The 21,079-nt window shown below is 42.4% G+C and overlaps 1 protein-coding gene across 1 annotated transcript; it reads left to right on the top strand.

Annotated features, from left to right (window-relative positions):
* The first annotated feature begins 5,559 nt into the window (after window positions 1-5,559).
* On the top strand, window positions 5,560-21,000 carry cdc42ep1a (CDC42 effector protein (Rho GTPase binding) 1a). Its single transcript, XM_033611652.2, has 4 exons — window positions 5,560-5,700; window positions 13,244-13,352; window positions 16,669-17,648; window positions 19,258-21,000. Exons 3-4 carry the CDS (start codon window positions 17,177-17,179, stop codon window positions 19,974-19,976), a joined length of 1,191 nt encoding a protein of 396 aa, XP_033467543.1. The 5' UTR covers window positions 5,560-5,700; window positions 13,244-13,352; window positions 16,669-17,176; the 3' UTR covers window positions 19,977-21,000.
* The last annotated feature ends 79 nt before the right edge of the window (window positions 21,001-21,079 follow it).

The following is a 21,079-nucleotide window of genomic DNA, read 5'->3' as shown; positions in this document are numbered from 1 at the left end:
TGTTTTTGAATTGGCCGCTGTTGTTTGCAGCCCTCTCGCAACAAACCTAACAGTTAAGTTATCAGAGAGGAAAGGTCAGTATACACTAGCAGGTGCTGGGCTGGCCGCCCATCTGTGATGAGCTGAATAGCATTGTAGATCGCAGAGCTGCTTTATTCAGTGATTTTATCAGTTTTAACCACCTGGTCCGTTTGTTTTGGACAGGATAGATACTTGTGAGGAGAAGAAGTTCATGCTCGGCACAGAAAAGGAGATGTCACTAATCCTGCACACTGCTCCTTTAAACACAAAACCTAATAGTAATCAGTCAGGCATCGTAACATCTTCACAGTACAAGTTTGAGCCCATCATTGACACAAGGTCAAAAACACAGGAGAGGAAAACATACTTTCTCTTTGCAAGTTGCCACTTAAAATCTACAAAAAGGAAGTACATTTAAAAGGTTGTAATTTTAGATACTGTAGCTGAAAGTGTTTGGCCACTTGGGTACAGTGCAACAAGCTACATAACACGTTGACAAAGTTTCATGTTGTTAAGTTGTTAGAGCTAGCACGTTAACGAACAGTTGTTTAGCTACATACCCAACAGATAGGTAGCAACATTAGTATTTAATTGGAGTTGTGTTTTTGGCCATCGGACAAAGGTAAGTGCAAAATTAAATTGGCTTTCGGCTCTGTTCAGTCTCCATTATCTTCTGACGGAAAAATCTGGCTCTTTGGCTGGTGCCATGTCATAATTCCGACATCCCATTATTTCGACATCCCATTATTCCGAAAATTACCGATCGTTCCGAAATCTCAATGTTACGACATCCCATTGGTCCGACCATATTAAACCCATTGTTCCGAAGTCCCGTTGTTCCGAAATCTCAATGTTGCAATGCAAAAAGTTGAAAAAGCAAGCAGCAAGGGAAAGCAGCAAGAGACCGTGTTGTTGTGTTGTTTACTGTTGCCATGACGACAACGGTCGCCCTGTTTTGAGGAAGTAGAAACGATGTTGAAAGTTATCATTTTAACCCAAACCATGATCTTTTCCTAACCTTAACCAAGTAGTTCTTGTGCCTAAACCTAACCAGACCTTAACCATGAAACAGTTATTTTGTAACAATGAAAAGTGAGATTTCGGAACAACGGGACTTCGTAACAATGGGTTTAATATGGTTGGAACAATGGGATGTCTAAACACTGAGATTTTGGAACAATGGGTCATTTTCGGAACAATGGGATGTCGGAATAATGGGATGTCGGAATTATGAGCGGACCCCCTTTGGCTGATGAATTCTCCACTATGTTTACCAGCTAGTTGCTAACGGTGTTTGTCTGCTGTTTGGTGCTGGGCAGGCAGTGTAAGTGGGTTGAACTGATTTTTTTGCTAAACAGGTGCCTGTGGTTGGAATTGACACTGATGAGAGTGGTAATACAGAACCAAAGCAGTAAAGTCGCGGGCTGTAAAACCAAAACAATGAGCTTAAAGGCACTAAAATGCTCCACACAGGTGAGGAGAACTGCAGAGTCATGTGTTAACTAACTTTGGGTTCACCACTTTCTTGACATCTTTCACATTACACGTAGTTAATTTATCCATTGTTAATACAAAAATACAAAAAAAGCTTTAACGTATAGGCCTGGTGTTTATTTTATATTTTTCTTACAGTCAGAAAATGAGTCCATCTTTCGAAACTTTCTGACTTCTCTGTAGGCTTCTCTGCCACGCTCAGCCACAAGAAGATTATTCTCCACTGAGGGCGTTAATCATCAAGCCTAAATAATTTTCTAAAACTGCTGGGTACTGTTGTTTTTAGTACACATAAATCAGAAAAAAATAAAACGGTGTATTTGTTGGGAACACATTTGGTGCTGTATGCGTATTTACAGCAACGTGACAGTGTATGTGGCATAGACTCAAAATAAACTACAGTGCCCATTTATGGTAATGAAGGAACATGTCACCCAGTGCAACAGTGTGGCTGATCAATGTGTTTTTAATAGTTTCTTGACAGCAATAGAAGTTGCTCAATGGCATAGAGGAGCAAGATATATCAGGCTTGGCTACACAAACAATACTTGATATTAAGATCAGTTCCCTCCTCAGTATTTTCATGGGGTTTATGGCAATAAGAAAAATATAGAATATCACCAGTGTGTTCCTTTTCAACTAGACACACAGACACACACACACACACACACATTAATGTGCTAACCTGTGGTAATCATGTGGAATGTTTTAACAAGAAATGATGTAAACCAGGACAAAAATGTGCCTCTGTGAGAAAACAGCTCCTTGATTCTGCCTGGAAACTGGATGGCAACGTTTTTTGCCAGTGCAGCCAAAACTTGGTCAACAAACATCCAAAGTGAAGGTCACCCAATGACTCTGCTGAAAGCACAGTGGAGCCTGGCTACTGGCGGTGTTAAATGAATGTCTGTTAGAGCTGCAGTTGGAGTGGCCGTGCCAGCACTTCATGCCCAGGAAGTGTGGGCATAGGTGGCAGCTGGAGACAGGACAGACCAAATACAGACGTGCTGTTTGACACACAGGCATGGAATGCGCACACACACATACACAACACACTCAGATGCCCTCCACTACTGTATATACAGATTAGAGGTGTGTATTAAACAGGGTATGTGCTAAAAGGACATTCAGCCCCTTTGTCACTAAACAAAGTATGAATCAGCTGCTGCTCCAATGATAACATTGATTAAACAATTAAATTAGTCACACTGAAAACATTTGAAGGCACAGTCCTAAAAAAAGTGGATCCTTATTGGCTGATAGGCAAACCTGATTGGATGGATTTTTGTAATACATCTATGAGGGGAGCTAATTAGGAAAAAGATTGCTGGATATATTCTGAAACTTCTAGTAAAAAATGTGGACATTTACAGTAACAAATTTAACCTCTTAAAAAAAGTATTTATTTTTAAAAAATCTTTGACAACGTGGGTAAACAGACGTTGTAAGATGAGGAAGGGTGTTGTCTGAAACGGTGAACGACGGCAGCATTTCAGATTGTGTGAGATTCTGTTTACTTCCGCCTGTCTACGTGTGAGCTCGTCAGTGTGTTTGTGTGTGTGTGGTACGAGGGGTGTGGGGGCAGCAGTAGCACTAAGAGGTGGCATGTGGCTGCGGCGTCATCGTTTGTGATGAACGCTGGCAGACTCACAGGCCACCTCAGAGCTTTAACGACAGACAGACCTGTTAGAAGCCTTTGAGGACGGGGTGAGGATGTTTCTGTTCCTGTTGATAAGGCACTGTTTCCTGTTGGACGGGTCAGCGTGGGACCACTGACATGTGCACTTCATGGGGCTACACCTCCGACGGCTGTTGTTCTCTGGATGAAGCTTTACAGGAGTCAGTCATGGAGCAGTTAATGAACTGAAGTTTAAAGCTAAACCTGCTGAGAGTTTGTATATAAAACTCTAGTTAACTCATCAGCTTTAAGTGAGTCTGCAAGAGAGTGAAGTCAACTTATCCCTGTGATGGAAATTCTATAATGTATATTTACTCGAAGTCAGATATTGTGTATAGGCATGTAAGCGCAAAGCCTATCCTAAACAGCAGTAAATGAACCATTTGTCCAATGACTCACTAGACTCAACTCTGGTTTCCTTCAGTTGAATCATCACAAACATGAGCCAACATGACGTAATTTTTTTCTTAGGATTCCAGTTTTCAGTCACATATAAACATTGCCAACTTAAAAAACTGCCCACAGTACAATTTCCAGCCTCCATCGTGGATTTTTAATAGCTTTGAAAACATGAAAACTATGTACATAACCACCTCCTGCATTTATTGTCAAATATATAACAGTATATCCACGGCATCAGCAGGCAACCATCAAGAACATTTGGATCTAAAAACAAAATTTAATTGTAGGCTAATTCATATGTAATAATACAACTTTTAGATATGTCCATTAAATATGAAACTACAACCAGGTCATGATTAGCTTAGCTTAGCTTATCTTAGCACAAGGACTGGAAACAGGGGGACACAGCGACCTTGGGTCTGTTCAAAGATAAATAAATATATATATATATGTATACAGTATGCGTATATCTGTCTACGAGCACCTATAAAGATACATATTCAGCAATAAACCTTTCAGATTTGGTTTTTGTATGGGTTAAACAAACAAGATATAACATGTAAATTAGTAATCTTTAGAGGTGCTGGTATCTTATTCCCTGTCACCCCCAACGCTGCAGGTGAATCATCTACGGCAGTGATTCCCAATTGGTCCAACCATGGGGTCCAGATTTCTCCTTAGGTAGTAGTTCGAGGTCTCAAAGTCTAATACATTAAGCGTCAGAAATGTATTGCACTTAAAGATAAAGCGTATCTAACACATTTGCGAGTCACTTGCGGTCCATTCAGAATGGGCCCATGACCCACTTTTGGATCACAACCCGCCAGCTCGGAACCACTGATCTAGGGTAGCAGTAATCCTCTGGGGTAGCCTACATATATAGCTGCTCAAAGTGCATACAAAGCATGGAGCACTCAGGGACAGTGGTTTCATGGGAGAAGCAGTACAACAGTAACACCATGTGTGTAAATATTACGATACTAAAACATACTGGTTTGTGTCATACTTTTTTTTTAAATACGCAAATTCACATTTGAATCAAGTAGAAATTTCTTCCTTGTGAACATACAGTTTTTCCATAACAACTGTTTTTGATAACAGGCTGCCATGTTCATGATGATATAATAAGATAAGTCAAGCATTTGATGATATTATGTACATGATAGTTTTCCACTTTTCACAAATGCATGTTAAATATGTGAAATATTTCCAATTTAGAAGCACATATATGCTGATTGATACACAGCTGAGATGACAAGGCTTCAGCTACCATACTTTGACATAACCCTGATAGTGTTGTTAAAATATCCGGACATATATAGTGGTTGCACTTGCTGATTTGAACATGGAAAACTGGGCTACTGGGTGGCAGAAGTCTTCGCTCTCTGAGGGCCCTGCTTGTGTTAGTTTAAGCCACATAGACACCCTCAGTGAAGGTTAGAGTCATTGTTAGATTTAGGTTTAAACTGTGTCACATTACTGTAACTTGTAGTGAGTTATTAAACATTAAGCCAAACTGCGTCATTGTGAAACAATTTCATAATAATGTATTTCCCTCCAGCTGAAAGTCAGCAGTTACTCAGCTGATGAAGTCTGATGATGACCACTTGATGATGGGAGGTGGCTGTCACACTGAGCCTCCTGTTTCACTCTTATGTATATGTGTGAAAAACATAAAGGTGAAATCAAAATTTGTCTTTTTAGAAAGCCTTAAAAATATTCACAAGGAGGCCATGTTACAGCGCCACCTAGCTTGGCTGTAAAGCCGCCTGCCTCGTGTCATTACATGTTTACTTACTGCTCCAAACCGTGGTGACAAGCCAATTGGCGTGTTGTAGGGAGACGTCAACTCGAAGTGTTAACCATGAGGCAGTGTGGGAGCTCCCGGTGTGGCTCTGTGATGCTTTCATTGGTATTTGATCCACGGCCCGCCCCTTTCCTCATCCTCCGCGCTGCGCCGCTCCGCACACCCGGCGCACCAGCGGGACAGTCCGGCTGCACCACCGGCTCCCTCGGACCGCACGAGCCTCAAACACACTGCTAATGGAAAGATAATTAAAGTGGAGTCAGGGAGAGTCCTGTTCTTCGTGTCGCAGTTTCCTTCGGTGAGTTTGTGTTCAGTTTTGACGATATATCACTACTTAATTTTCTCAGACAGACTCTCAGTGAGTGTAATACTGAGTGTTAAGTTAATGGAGACTTTTCTGTTATATTTTATATCATATTCAATAAGAGACTTTGATTTAGTTTGCAGTAGTGAGCTGAATCTGTAGTGACTTTTCAGTGCATATTGAGAACTTAATGTGTGCAATGTCATTTCATCATTGAGGGGATTTTATAGCCTATATATATCCTGAAGTATTCCTATAACATTTGTACAATATTCCTACATGTATTTTTCTGTCATATTTGTATTGTGTTCTCATATACGTACTGCTCCTCGAAGAGGAAAAATTACTTATCAATTGCCTATTGATATAGCTTCATAGGTTATGATTAATTATTAATAGCAATTGTTATTTTTTCTACTGTAGATATAGATTAATTAATAGGAGAAAAAGGCTCCTGTTGATCAGAGAAAGAGTAGTTTCAGATAAGATAATCCCATTAAGGCTTGTAAAAATGTTGACTGAAACCAAACTGTTATCAGACCTGGTGTTAATGGGCATATTGTGTTGAAGTGTAGGTTGTTTAAGTGTTGTGAGAGTCTCAGATGTCTGACATGAAACTCAATCCGCTCTGCAACATGTTTATATTCAGCAGCAGCAGTAAATTCTTGGTCAGAATAAACCCCTGCCAGTGCTTTCATATGTTGTCACTCGGCCTTGTAATTACGGTAGTTACATGACATAACCTATCAATTTTCATACATGTCACCGTAATGACCGAGATGGGCTCTGACTGAGTGGAACATGACAGGGTGAAGTTGAAGTCGGTGGCCTTGAGGTGTTTTAATTATGGGGACAAACAGACAGAGCAGTGTTGGACTTGTTACAAGTTGGGGGGAGGCAGTGGCCTTTTGACCCCTGCATCCTGCGAGCAGTCCACGAGGGAGGCCACCATGTGAAATACCACACACACACACACACATTGATTGAAGAGCTTGCTTGCCCTGCTAATGCCCGCCAATAAACAAACATCCCCAGTGGTGATCAATAAAAAGCCAGTCTGCTTCAGTGATAATAACACAGAATCCATTCTATGACGTGCAGTGATGAACTCAGACTCCATGTGACTTTTCATGTTTAACTGGCGCTCAGTCTACCCAGAGTAGGCGTACTGTACATCCTCTATGAGAACATGCTTTGATATTTCGATGTCAGCCTCTTGTATGCACTCAGCTCAGCCAGCAGCAAATGATTAACACATGTTGTATGTTTCCTGTACATCTCCCTCATATGATTTACACTAATGATACAGGTCTTGATGAAGTAAATGAGTGCAGACATTCACTGTGGTTTTCCCCCCGTTTTTTTTTTTTTTTTTTTACCTGAGTTCAACATTCCTCCGAGGGGGACCCTTCGTGACCTTTGGGTGTCATTGACGCAACCAACCAGGAAGGGGTTACTTGCAGAGGTGCGAACTCTGAATCCGGCTGCTGTATTTGTTTTCACACCACTGGGTTCCTTGGCTCTTTTTTTTGCCACACATGATGATGTTGGGAAAACTGCTCCTTCATGGTCCGTCGTTACTAAATGGTCACAACTCACTAATCTGACAACATGATCCAAATCCCCTGTAGTCGTCATATTTTATAAGTTAGTATTCAGTGGACTGTGTGGGTGAAATAAGACAACATTTTTGACCAAACCACCATGATTTTTTCATTTGAAAAACAGGAATAGGCTCGGGTCTGTTTGTTGATTGGCTGCTGTCCAGAATTTGACTGCATGTGGACCTTTCAGATGATGATTGATGTGGACAGTTTTATAGTTTCTTCAGCTCTGTCTAGTGTAGCTCTTCTCCCCAAAAGTATACAATATACTGCATGAAACTTACAACATGTTGTGCTGTGAGTTTGTGTGATAAGAACATGGAAAACAAAATCAGTGAGGTCATTGCTTCATGTTGAGGGATAGTAGCCAAGTACTCAACTTAACTTTAGGCCTTTTTTTTTTAACTTTTGAAACTGTGCCAGCTGCTTATCATTACTCTAAATTGCAAATGCGAGAATTTCAACATGGAGCACCAGCAGAGACATGTGGTTAGAACTCTCAGATACTGGATTTCTGAGGCCAGTATTGTTGCTGATATCAGTGTTTGAGGGTTTATGAAATGTAATAAGAAAATATCAGCTGATGCCCATTGTTATGTGTGGTTGTTTGCTTTTTTTGCTGACAGTTATATGAAAAGATCACTTGCAGATATGTAGAAACGGCAACCTCCGGCACTGAAAATGAAGCCAACGTGAAAGTGCCAAAACCTGTAGTTCCTTCAAAGGCTGCTTGAGACTGGCTCTAGAAGCAAATGTATATTTAAGAGTGGAGCCACTTGAGTGACAGGTTGTTGGTGAGGTGCAGCTACTGTACAGTCTGTGAGTCAGATCCACCCCTTGCTCCTCCACAGCCCCAGCCTCTCATCCAAATATGGTCACTTCTGGCTTCAAAAAACTAATATGGCAGTAATGCCAAACTCATGGTTTCAAAACCAATGGATGATGTTGTGGTAGCTATGTCCATTATTTTTTACAGTGTATGGTATGTGTAAGCTAAATATGAAGCAACAGCCAGAAGATGGTAAGCTAAGTGCAAAGACTAGAAACAGGGGGAAACACCTAGCTTGGCTCTGTCCAAAGGCAATCTCAGAAACCATCAGGTATAGGTCCAACGACCATAAGCCTCTTCGGGCAGTGGCCAAATTTTGGGAGATGTGATGTAGCAAGGGGATAGCTAAGCCAAGACTTTCTCTTCCTTGTGGCGGCCATTTCGTCTAATCTTTATAAACACATTTGTGCATGTGAGTGAAGATAATTTAAAAAAAAAAAAAAAGCTTTAAAAAAGCAAAATTGTTGTTAGATGATAGCTAATGTGTTCCGCCTCTCCACACAGACTATTTACCTGCTGCTCAAACGTGATTGGTCAGTACTGCTCAAAATGGAAACCAGAGCACTTCCTAAACCAAAAAGTTGTCCCCTTGCCTACAGATTCTGCATACATGTGCAGATATCTGTTTACAGAGATTAGTCCAAAGGTTACAAAATCTGTCTTCCAACACTTAGCTATTGAGCTAACCAGCTGCTGACTCTACCTTCACATCTATCATCGGTTACAGATATGAATAGGGCCTAGTACCTGTCTTCTCATCAACTCTCAGCAAGAAAGCAACAAAGCATAATTTCCAAAATGTCAAACTATTCTTTTCAAGCTGGACACAGAAAATAAACTTTTCACTGCTCTCTGGTGGACAAGCTACGTAATGGTTTCACTATTTCTACAGTAAATGATCTCAGACATATCAGTATACAGTATGAGTAAGATAAACTGACAGATACTATCAGTCATGTACATGTTTCAGTCTGGCTGCAGTGACGATGTGCTCTCATCACTTAACTGATAAACTAACCAATTTTCAAACTTTCTTTAAACACCTGTAATATCAAAAGAATAGAGAGGGAATGTGCATGTGTGAGTAGAAGAAAGGGAGAAGGAAGGAACACAGTTTATGTATGTGCGCAGTAGAGATATAAACTGAAAGAGAGAGGCAACAAAGAGGGCAAATTGGGACTGCCAGCTCCAGCAGATGCAGGAAGCAGAGAGCCTCAGAGAGTATGGATATTTGTTGAAGCACGAAAATGTTTTCTTGGCTGAGGAGGAAGTGTAGCAGTGTTTTGCTTGGATTCAGACCGAGCATGGATGGCGAAAATAGGGATGTAATTGAAAGTCAAAGAGTGAGCTTGAAAAATGCGGCCTTATCTTGTATGTTTGTTCACCTGGTTAGCGGGGTTAGTGAGTAAAGGACATGAGAAGCAGAAGGAAGGGAGGGGGAGACTCGCCATGAAACACAAAGTCCATGGCTGATTATACTCAAGACAAACTATAGCAGAGTAAACATTTTTGAGTTTAAGTCATCAGAAGTACAGATTAATGGGTGTATGTAGGCCTAACAGCTGGTTCAGCCTTCCAAAGTCAGTCAAGACACTCAAAGAGAAGCAAAGAAAAGAAATCAAAGGGACGGAAGAAGAGAGGAATTGAAAGAAAACAAACAGGGACATAAAAAGAGAAAAGAAAAAAGAGGGTAAAGAGAAAAAGCAGAGAATGGAGAGGAAAAGATTCAGAATGAGTGTAAAGTGAGTAGAAAAGGAAGAAAGAGAAGATAGAAGTTGAGATGAAGAGAAGACATTAGAAGGCAACAATGGAAAAGAAAAGACAAAGACAAAGTGAGGAGAGAGGAGAATGAAAGCAAAAAAAAGATGGTTCAGACCGAAACGTGGTTTCAATCAGCGCTGAGGTTGAGAAGAAGGATGTTTGATGGTCATAATCGAGAGAGAGACTCCACCGACCGATGCTCTGCTCAGGAATGTGTTCGTACACACACATACACACAACACACACGGCTCCTATTAGACTGTGGTTACTCTGGTTTATATCCAGCAAAGCCACCTCAAGCAAATACTGTACATAGTGACATGGAAATATTTTATTGAGCCCGTCTGTGATGTATGAACGCGCCGAAATCCCCTGAATGGTGAGTTGCCCAAGGAAAGCAACTCGAAGCTTCAGCAGAAAGATGAACCGAGCATTTTAATGCAAATATGCATTTTCATAACAAACTGGAGCTGTTTTCCCATCAACAGTGATTAAGTCTGGTCTACTGATGTCTCGCTGCAACATTTCTGGGTATTGACATCCGTTTTCAAACCACTACTACGAAGATATGTGTTTAGATCTGTCGGGTATACAGCGTTGAAAAAAGCTCACAATCAGTATGTGACACAACGTCAGCCTCCTGTTTTTTGCTCAAAGTCATGAAAACATCAAAACATTTTATAAATCATGAAGTTGTCTATAATACATCCAAGTCTCCAAACTAGATTCATCTGATAAGTGGCAAGAGTCACAAGACTCTACAGGACAAAAGACATGCTAACTATGGTTTTGCACGGTGCTTTAATAGGCCTTTTTCACACCAGACAATTTGACATGACACAGTTGCACACTACACAGGTGCAATTAATGAAATGAATCAGAGCTGAATTACATTTAGCTGCTTTGATTTCAGGATCCTTGTATCCTGCATGCTTGAATAGATCAGAGCCATCATTAGTGTTACTAAAAAAAACTGTGTTTTTCCTACTATGACAAGTCAAAATGTCTGCTGTGAGAAAGGTACAATGAATGAAATGCTAATGGAAGCATGCTAACATACTCACAATGCTAACATGCTAAGGCATAATGTTTACCATGTTCGCCAACTTAGTTGCTAAATGCTAAAATTTGCTAATTACTACTATAACTACTTGCTGGTATTTGGTAGAAAACCAAAGGATTGGACCTATGTGATGGTGCTAGAGGGAAATTTAAGGAATTAGCAAAATTAGGGGGAATGGGAAGGTATGTCATGCTCTGTGGGAAAGGGCGCCATCTTGTAAAGAAAGCACTGTTAGGCTATCAATAGCCCCTCTTACACTGCCAGATTTCCTGCAAATATTGGGCCGTTTTGCCGGCAAGCTGCGAGCGTTTAGACACACAGAGCCGGATTGGCGAGTTGATCCGAGGTGCCCAATTTTCCACCTCGTAGGGTAGTCATATTGGCGCAACCCTTTTAGTTTAAAAAGACCGAGGAGGCCTTCCGCAATGGGAGGGGCTGTTGAAGACTTGTGGGAGGAGCTGTTGATGACGCCGCACATGCGAGCCACTGGCGGTGGATAAACAGGAAACAGCTGATAGCAGGAATTAGCGAGAGCTAGTAGCAAGAGGGAAACACAAACCTGACAGACACTGTAAAGATGAGCAAATGGGGAGACAAGGAATTGCGCGCCATCCTTGTCCTCGCAAACAAAGAGACCATTAACCATCAGATGACAGGAACGGTGAAGAACGGGCCGACTTACAAGAGAATTGCCCAAGGACTGACCAGCCGCGGCTCCCCTCCCACATTACTGGTTACGTCACACGCTGAGCTACACATTTTGTTACTTGCTCACGCTCACCATTGCCCTGAAAAAGGCACATTCTGTATAAACAAAGGTAGGCGGCATTTTGCCGCACTCCCCGATTTTGTTTTATACTGCCAATGCTGAAAGAAGACTGATTGGGCTTTCCTGCAAATTTGCACAATTCCTATCCAAAAAGGGCTTTTGTGTGCTATGGTAGTTACCTGCTTACCTTTTACAGGATGGCTGCGAGTCCTTAAAAACTCAAAATGTCTTGAATACACACTGACTAATTGTCTTAAATTCAGATTGGATGGGTCTAAAATGTTTTTTAATCACTTCACTCTGAGAATTTCTGTCGTTGGCACTATGGGAAACATAGTTTTAACAGGAGGGAAATGCTGTGGGGGAACAGACTTTGACACACCACCTGTGTAAGAGGGTTTGAGTTTGAATCTGTTGGCCAGCTTGGGCCTCTTTTGTGTCAAGTTTGTGGGTTGTGTTGATTTTCTCTGGTTTCCTTTCACAGTCCAAAGACATGCAGGTTAGGTGCCCGTAGATGTGATTATGAGCTTCTGTCTCTGTGTGTCAGCCGTGTGATAGTCTGGTGACCTGTCCAGGGTGCACCCTACCTCTTGCCCAATGTCAACTGGGATTGGTTCCAGTCCCTCTGTGATCCTGAATAGCGTTAAGTAGTTACATGCAGAGTTAAAAGTTAGCACAGGTCACCAGCCAAATGCGGTAAAATATGCAAGTGGCTGCCAGATTTGCTTCACTCACCAGCCGAATAAAAGTAATCTATTGAGTGGTTGGTAGATTTTGGAATCCACCACCCACGGTGGCAGGTGGACAGGAAAGTTAATTTTCAACCCTGGTTACAGATGAGAGGAGACTTTTGAATTCAGCAAAGTGTATGCACACAGTATAAAAACAATCTAAGTGAGTGGAGGTAGTGTGTCAGGGTCTGTCATATAGGCTGCCAAGTCACATGGATCTATGTTGTTCATTGTGAGTAGTTTGTCCAGATACAGTTGCTTGGCATTGCAATTCAGTTTCTCCCAGTAGGGTCCCTTTCCTTTGTCTTTTCCCTTCTCTTGACTGCCAAGCAAAATAAAAGTTAAGCAGGTAACCACCTTAGCAGTTATAAATTATAAGATGAAGAAACAATGACATAAGAAAGGTGACTTTGATATGTGTTCCAAGACTTTTGTCCATTCACTAAAACCTTACTGGTTCTTTTATGTCTTAGTCTGGATATGTCTTTCCTTTCTTTTATGTCCTATCATTCTGCCCTCCTCTCAACACATTGCATCCCCTTGTTTCCTCTCCTCTGACCTTTTCTCTGTGACTCAGTTCTCTTAGCATCCCTTCCTGTCATCTCTTCTGCCTTGCTTTGGCATTCTCCCCCTTCACTCCTTTATATGAAAATGAAACTGACTTTTTACATCCCCTGCTTCCCTCCTATGATCACTCCTCACCCTGCCCCCATTTCAGTTTGAATTGACTCTCTCCCTCCCTGAAACTCATCTTGTATTTTATTTCCTCTACTCTGACAGGAATCTGAACCAGTGGAGCAGCCGTCCAGGGGAAGCAGCCAGGCCTTGCTTAAAAGAGGCGCCCTACCGGGGGTAACGGAGAAGATGAAGGATTAGAGGATAATCTAGGGTACGTCCGAGTCCCTCCTGTCGAGAGCTCCCCTATTCTTTTCTGATATCCAAGACGCAGGCAGGCAGGCTGCTACTGGGATTATAGCGTTAAACTAATTACCTTTTAAATAGTCAAAATATTGGGGTTTTTGTGCTCGTGGTGCTTTTAAGTACATTTTATCTGAGGCCTGAGGGTGCTGGTTGCCGAATTTCCGTGACTCAGAAAACAGAGAGCCCGTGCAGAGAGGAGCGAAGGAGGGGATAGAAGCATATGTGCAGATAAAATGAGCTTTGCCCAGAGGGTCCAGATATACAAGAGGAGTCGGAGGGAGCGACCCCCTCTGAGCTGTGGTCAAAGGTCTTTAACAGGATTACAGGCAAAGACAAAGCCAGAGCTTTCCGTAAGCACACAGTCAGAGTAATTAATGGCCCTGTGTGTATTCCTGTAACACTGTAGGATATCAATTAGACTGAGGTTTTCCTTGTGCAGCCTAGAACAAGACAAACTATTTCCCTCATTGGAAAGAACATAGTGCCATTGTGTCTGTGAAGGCTGTCACTGAGGAGTTGTAATCAGAGAGGTGACCTGTTGCTTCTGCTAGGTTCATGGGAACGTGCGCAAAGTCCCTGCAGGCTAGAGCCATCTCATATGAAAGATCACACCTTGGTGTACTGGTCCCTGGCGTCCCTTTGTGAGCTTTGATATGGCTCTGCTCAGTGCTGGTATGTGCTGTGTTTCCACCCTCTCCGCTCCCAGATGCCCCTCTTAATACGCCAGCCAGGGGAAGTGGAGCGAAGGGCCTGGGACTGCGGTCAGCAGCAAATTAGAAGGGCTGCCTTGGACCTGACGCAATCCCCCATCTCTTGAACCGTAGCAGGTCATTAATGAAGCCAGACGGGGCCGTGCATGCGTGGGAGGCCTGCCGACATTTAGCTGGTGTAGTGGAAAGCTTTTAAAAAGAACCAGAGGTCCTTGTCAGGGCTGCCTTATGCTATCAAAATATTTGAGAACTGGATATCCATTACTCTGCTGGCAAAGAACAACACATGAAAGAAGGCCAATTTTTTGTCCGCCTTCATTACAGACTTACAGACTTAGGGAAGTGTGGAGCTCCAAAATCGACAAAAGGCAGTAAAAGGCTGTCAGTCAACTCAAAAACACAGCTCAATATATCAAGTAATAATGCTGTTACTCAATTAATACAATTGGGGTGCAAAAAGTAATATAAAGCTTTATACTTTTTCTTTAATTTCAAATCAGTTGGTAAAAAAGAGAGATAGATAATGGATGCTAATATTATGAAGACAGAAATATGCACTGTATCCACAATTACATAGTAAGCACTCCATAGCCAATGCATAGGCTACTAATGTTGAACATACTGTGCAAAAAACACAGTAGTATGTATCTTTTCCGGCCCACTGAGCTGTAGTTACCACGTCACTTCCTGAGAGCCTCCTTGTCAGTTGGAGACATGTAACCATGGTAACCTGTGCCAACCTGAGCTCCATCGGTAATTTTGAAATAATTTTAAAACTATATTACACTTAACAAAGTGAAATCTTATAAGTTTAGATTTATGAGATTGACGTTAGAGAGCTGTCTTGGTTGCTATCTATTATGAACATTTGTTGCACTGAATTGTCGGATATTTATGCCGGCATAGTGTCCAGTGTTTGCATTCTGTATCATTTCACCGAAAATAGTATGTAATCCACATACAATTTTTTTCATACAAAGGTTTCAGGCACTCTAAAAAATCTTACATACTGTTTTAGCTTACTAAATACCATGTTAGTATGGAATTTTGGACAAAACCGTGGTATCTCAAGAATGCTAATTTCCGCTAGCCAGCCTACTTTTTTAGTGTTACCTTGCGGGCCAAAACATTTTAACTACTGTAACGAGAGTTTGTACAGTAACACTGGAGTGTGAGGTACAGCTGACTGAAATTATCTGCACAAAAGTTAGCTTTAGCTAGGTAGCTAACTGAAAAGGCCAGTGCCATGGATGTATTAGAGACATGGATACAGTGTTGGAGGCAGGACCCGTTCATTCCTATGAAAGCCAAAAACAAAACAAAAAACATTCAGCTGCCACGTAGGAATTTATTTTGATAATTGGCGCTGCTTCTGCGTCATTGGACCCATAGAGCAAGCGCACTTGAGACTCTACAGTGCTCTGCTAACTTGAATGGAGATAAAATGATGTGATCTTGTGGATCTTCTAGACCTTCCAAATGTTATCAGACAGAATGGATAAAATCCCTATAGTGACATGAGTCATGTCGTGGGAGTTGTGACTTACAGTTGTCTTTATCCCAATGTTAAGTCTATGGGAAAAGTTCCTTTAGGCCCAATGGCATCACGTGATAGATCGGAAGTTGTAATTCTACTGTTTGGCTACTATGACAAATTGACTTCAAAGTCCGTTGCACTTCCTGGGGGCCTGGCTGTCGCTCACTGTACCTCTCCGTAAAGCTAGCGTGCCACACAGTCCTCTCATTGCTCCACTGATCCAAAGCACACACAGGCAAAGAAAAAAATGTGGGCTAAATGAAAATAGAAATAACTGCAACAAATTGAGCCAGTGAAAGATAAATAGAAGAGTAAAATTAATTTCATCCACATATTGAAGGCAAAGGGGGAAAAAACAGGCTTTTATCTTTCTTTTACCAAGTGGAGTACAAATATTTATTCTTTTCACTCACCATTTGAATTAGTACGATTAATTAATGCTTTCCATTTCTTAAGTTGTACGATAATCTTTAAGTGCTTTCAACAGTGCCGGGGCTCTGTACACAGGCAGTGTAGCAGTACAGTTAAGTAGCAGCAGTGGTTTTCTTATCAGGAAATGTTCATTATCTCTTCCTATCTGGCGTAGCATACTTTGCCTGTTTATAAACAAAGCTAAGGCTGTTGAATAAGAGCTGCTGCTCGGCTTTAAGAGCGTGATAAGTCTCTTCAGTGAAATGTAAAATGAACTTTGTGTAACCTTCACGCCAGACAAAGCAGGACAAAATGGAAGCAGGAATTCCCTTAAAAAGTCCACCCATTTTATGGACAAGAGGCGGACTTTGGTTTGCTACACAGAGGAGTGTCTGTGGTCTAAATTTAGATGGTTCCAGACCAGCGAAGCTTTGGAATCCTAAAAACCTGCAGAAAGGCAGATCTAGTTTACATATAGTATTCAGCACAGTGGTCTCTCACTCAATCTCAGCTTCCACAGAATAAACTGCAAATGTCATACGTTTCTCTCAACATCCCTCAAAATCAAATACATCCCTGTCTCCTTTTTAAAGATAGATGTTTTTTCCCTGTTTTTGCTCTCATAGATGGTTCCATGGTGCGACCGCAGAACCGTTTGCAGCTGGACTCAGACCTATTTCTGAGCTGATGTCGACAAAGCCAAAGCCCAAGGCAAGCGGGGGAAACCAGGCAACCTGACCACACTCCAACTGGCTGTTTCCAGGAACACAACTGCACAGTGTTCTCCTCAGTTTATGGCCGTTTAATTCAGCCAGCTATGCATAACAACGAGCTACAAAGAGTGGGACAGAGTTTGGCCTGCACATGATAAACACAGATAATATTCCAGTGAACTATTTGGCGATGCAGGCCTGGAGTTCAAGCTTTCACAAATTACACGTTTTCAAGATCTTGGAATAACCTTTCAGAGCTATTTCTTAGGTCCGTACTTTGGACTGCTGGACTGTCAAAGCTTTTGGCTCAAATCTAAGAGGAGAAACATTCAGTTTTGCCATTCACTGGGATTAAAGGCAATTCCAGACATTGTTCAACGTTGATTTTCAAGAAATACTAAGCCATTCACCTCTTGTGAACATGAATCTTCAGGAAAAGCTGTCAGGCCTAAAAGGTCTGGTCACACACTCCCACAGCAAGCGCCGCTATAAAGGCGACCTCACGTTGGATATGATTAGCCCTCCTTTGGGTGACTTCCGCCACACCATGCACGTCGGCCGTGGTGGCGACGTATTTGGGGACACCTCCTTCCTCAGCAACCACGGCGGCACGGCCAATGGGAACAATGGGGAAACAGATTCTGTCTCCAGCCCTGACAACAAGATCGGAGCGTTCTTCTCCAGGACGCTGCGTCACATCAGGAGGGGCTCTGAAAACCGTGCCACAGCAGGACCCAAGGATCTGTCTCCGCCGCCTCCAGTCGTTTCTCCCATCATCAAGAATGCCATCTCCCTCCCCAGGCTGGATGTGGATATGCCGAATGGGAGTCCCACTGCCAAAGTGCTCTTCCCCAGTTCTCACAGCACACCAGAGGACAAGAAAAGCTCTTATGGTGAGTATGGTGATAGCCTGTGCATATTTTTTAAAGATGGTATGATCAATATTTTTACATCAGCAATGTATCAGACAACTTTGTGTGTGAAAGGGGTCGGTCATGGTGTTTTCTGTTTTAGTTCACTCTCATTTACGGATACAGCAGACAGCTGTTTTCAGCAATACTTAATTAATCCCACTTTATGCTACCTACCCATATGAGCAAAAACGTGTTAGTGTTGTTAAACAAATTAAACATTGTAGGTGATCTACTGAGGCTTCTGTTTAGGTGAAAATGTGTCTTTTACACAGGATTTCTCCCCCTTAAAATGACTGAAGCTCATTGGGCTTTTTGCTTAGTGTTTTGGATCACTGGAAAAGTGCAGTTTATCTACCCCTGGGAATTTCTTGACATAATGTCCTGTCATCTTTTTTTGCTCAATCATTTGAGGATTAAGAAAAAGTGCACCACCAAATCCAAAAATGGTCCCCGAGATTAAGGGTAGATGTTTCCTTGACATTAAATGGCACTGTGGTTGCACAAAGTGAAACACAGGGGTCAAATGAGTTAACCGGTGCTAAGTGGAAAACTGCAGAGAAGTGGAAACTGTCTGCAGAGCTGCAGTGAAACTCATCTATCAGTTCTACTCGCTAATCTAGACAGATTTCCCCCAGATGTCCTTATGAATCACCTTGGTTCTTAATCAGCAGCGCTCGCTCGCTGATAACACACAGAGATCCAGACAGAGCTGGCAACAGGCCGTCTGAGTGGCTCGCATTAATACCAAACTTATGGCTCGTGTGTGTGTGTGTGTGTGTGTGGTTTTTATATGGAGTTGTGTACGCAGACATTCTTATCAAAAAATCTTAAACTAAAATCACATAATTCACAGCTGACTTTTGTAGGGAAAACTGGAGCAACTCTACTCTCTAGTAATTACGCATTATGACACAGGGATAGGAGAATCTGCAAGTTAGCATCCAAATAATTCCCTCATAAGCTGGTTTCACCAATTACTGCTTTCTTGCAATTGGTTATTTAGCCCCCTTCTTGACAAGCTATGTTGATATGGTTGGTACCAATGGGTGCATCACGTTGCCTAGTAGTCACAAAATACCACTACCTTCATGATAGCTTAAAAAATGAGCGCACCACAGCCTCTTAAAGACAGTAATATCAGCCAGTAATATCAGCCCCTAATTATTTTTGCAGGGGAGGCCAGCAAATTGTATCAAGGGAGGCCCCCCCAGCTCCGCCCTGTCCCTAGTTGGTATGAAAAACCTCCCGACTCATTGCCCTTTGCGACTGGGATTGAGAGATGCTGTGGTAATTTTAGCCCTTTGGGTCATGGAGGCGGCAGTGTGTGAGCGTGTGACTTGTTAAGTGATCTGGCACGGTCGGGTAGATGATTCACTGTTCACAGGGCAGAACAACTCAGCACTTTGCTGGCTGGGGTTTGCTGGCAGGATGTTTTCAGATGGGTTTACATCGCCCCCTGTTGGAATTGTTTGATAAATCATGTGAATAGTGTGACTGAATTTTATTTAGTGTTTGAAACAAGGCACAACCACATAAACAAAATACATGCCACTGAATGTCCTGTATCAATCTGTGTCTGCGTCCTCAGGTCTGGAGTCTGGTTTCGTCACTCTGCCTCGTCTCTCCCGCGCTGAGCGACAGCAGCCCTCCATCTCCCTCCCCATTTCCTGCCCCCCTAACATCCACCGTGGCTCCCTGACCGACCCCACTGAGGCCATCTTATCCACCTGCTCCACCTCCATTGTGACCTCTGACCCCAAACCCACCTCCACTGCCTTCTCTGACTCCCTCCCTTCCCTCACCTCTCTGGACACCTTCACCTTTGACCTCGGCCCCTCCCTCATGAGCGAGGTGTTGGGCCTGATCGACGGCCACCCAGAGGAGCACGGCCACACCTGGGAGGGAGAGGAGGCGGGGTCAGCGTGCGGGCTGACCAACGAGGGATCAGAGATGGACTCGGCCACTATCTCCTACGTGGATTCCCTGCTGCGAGAGGACTGTGGGGGCAGGAAGAGCCCGCATGGGGCCGAGTGGGAAGAGGAGGGGATGGAGGTGAACGGAGTCGGGCTTTCTGTCAAAGTACCTGATGTGGTGATGGGGTCTCCTGAACGAGTGAGGTTGGGGATTGGGATGGAGAGTGAGCGGTTCCAGAACGCTACAGATGTGCTCGCGCGTCACTATGGCGTCAGCCACTTTAAGGGACAGAGCCAGATGGAGGTTGCAGATTCAGAGATGATGATCACCAGCCACTCCAAGAACAAAATATCCTACAGTTACATGGATGACGAGGATGAAATTAAAGTCTGAGCCGAGCAAATCTGAGACATTTTGACACTAAAGAACTGTTGCTGATGTATGATTTCTCTGTAATTCCAATCAAATCAATCATCAAAAATCTTTTTATGGTGAACGAGGCTGGCTCTTTGGACAGGATAACCATGAAAACTCCAATCCAATATCCTTAATGTTGGATCCTTTACTTTAATACAAATCATGCTTCAAGGATGTACAGTTCGGATGAAAAACTGTTGCTGAATGTACCTAAAAGGAGGGAAAGACTTGGTGCCGCACGTTTCCAAGCCCAGCACAGAGAGGGAGAATGCTTTTTTCAAAGGACAGGACTTAAAAAGGACTGAAACAAAGAAGAGGCGTGGACAGCAAGGATGTGCCAGAGAATGTGGATAAGATAATCTCAAAGGAAACGCCAACATAACTCAGTGTAGAAGCAGTCATTTACTTTATACTTTTCACACTTCCTCACATTAGAGGGGAAAAGATGTTCAGTGTGTGTCCCAGTCACTCACGAGAGAGGAAGTAGGGATTAGAAAAAAAAGATTTAATCTTATTACAGCCTTTAGGCCTCACTACAATCTCCTGTCAACTCCTTTCACTCAGGAATACACTACTAGGAAACAAAAAGGGAAATAAGAAATCTGGAATCTCAGGCCTCATTAGATAAACACATAAAACATCTCAGTTATTAGACTACATGGACTGAGGGAATATGACAAGTAATACTGGTATTTGCTAGTTGCAACCAAAGCTGAACCATATAATTGGTCATTGTATGCTGCAGACTTTTATATATAGAGACTCCTTGCACCTTTTATGATTATGAAGTCCGACTCCTGTATTACTTTTTAAAGCAGAGTTGTCATTTATGTGTTCTTTTATACAATGAAGATATTAACTGACCTCCTATAAATATGTACTTACAGTATGAGCGCCTGCAGCACATAGTGCAGTTCACATCCATATGCTGCAGTCAATACCAATGATATATTATGATGATATAAATTGACAATAAAGATGTTTCTAATTAGGTTGAATATGCATTTATTTACATTTTTTACAGGTCTAATTTTGAAGGTTGATTTACAGGAATAACCCAAAATCTTGAATCATACATC

The sequence above is a fragment of the Epinephelus lanceolatus genome, chromosome 21 (assembly GCF_041903045.1).
Source record: "Epinephelus lanceolatus isolate andai-2023 chromosome 21, ASM4190304v1, whole genome shotgun sequence".
In the NCBI taxonomy this organism is placed as follows: domain Eukaryota; kingdom Metazoa; phylum Chordata; class Actinopteri; order Perciformes; family Serranidae; genus Epinephelus; species Epinephelus lanceolatus.
The sequence above is the reverse complement of the archived record's forward strand: the minus strand, read 5'-3'. Positions and strand labels throughout refer to the sequence as shown.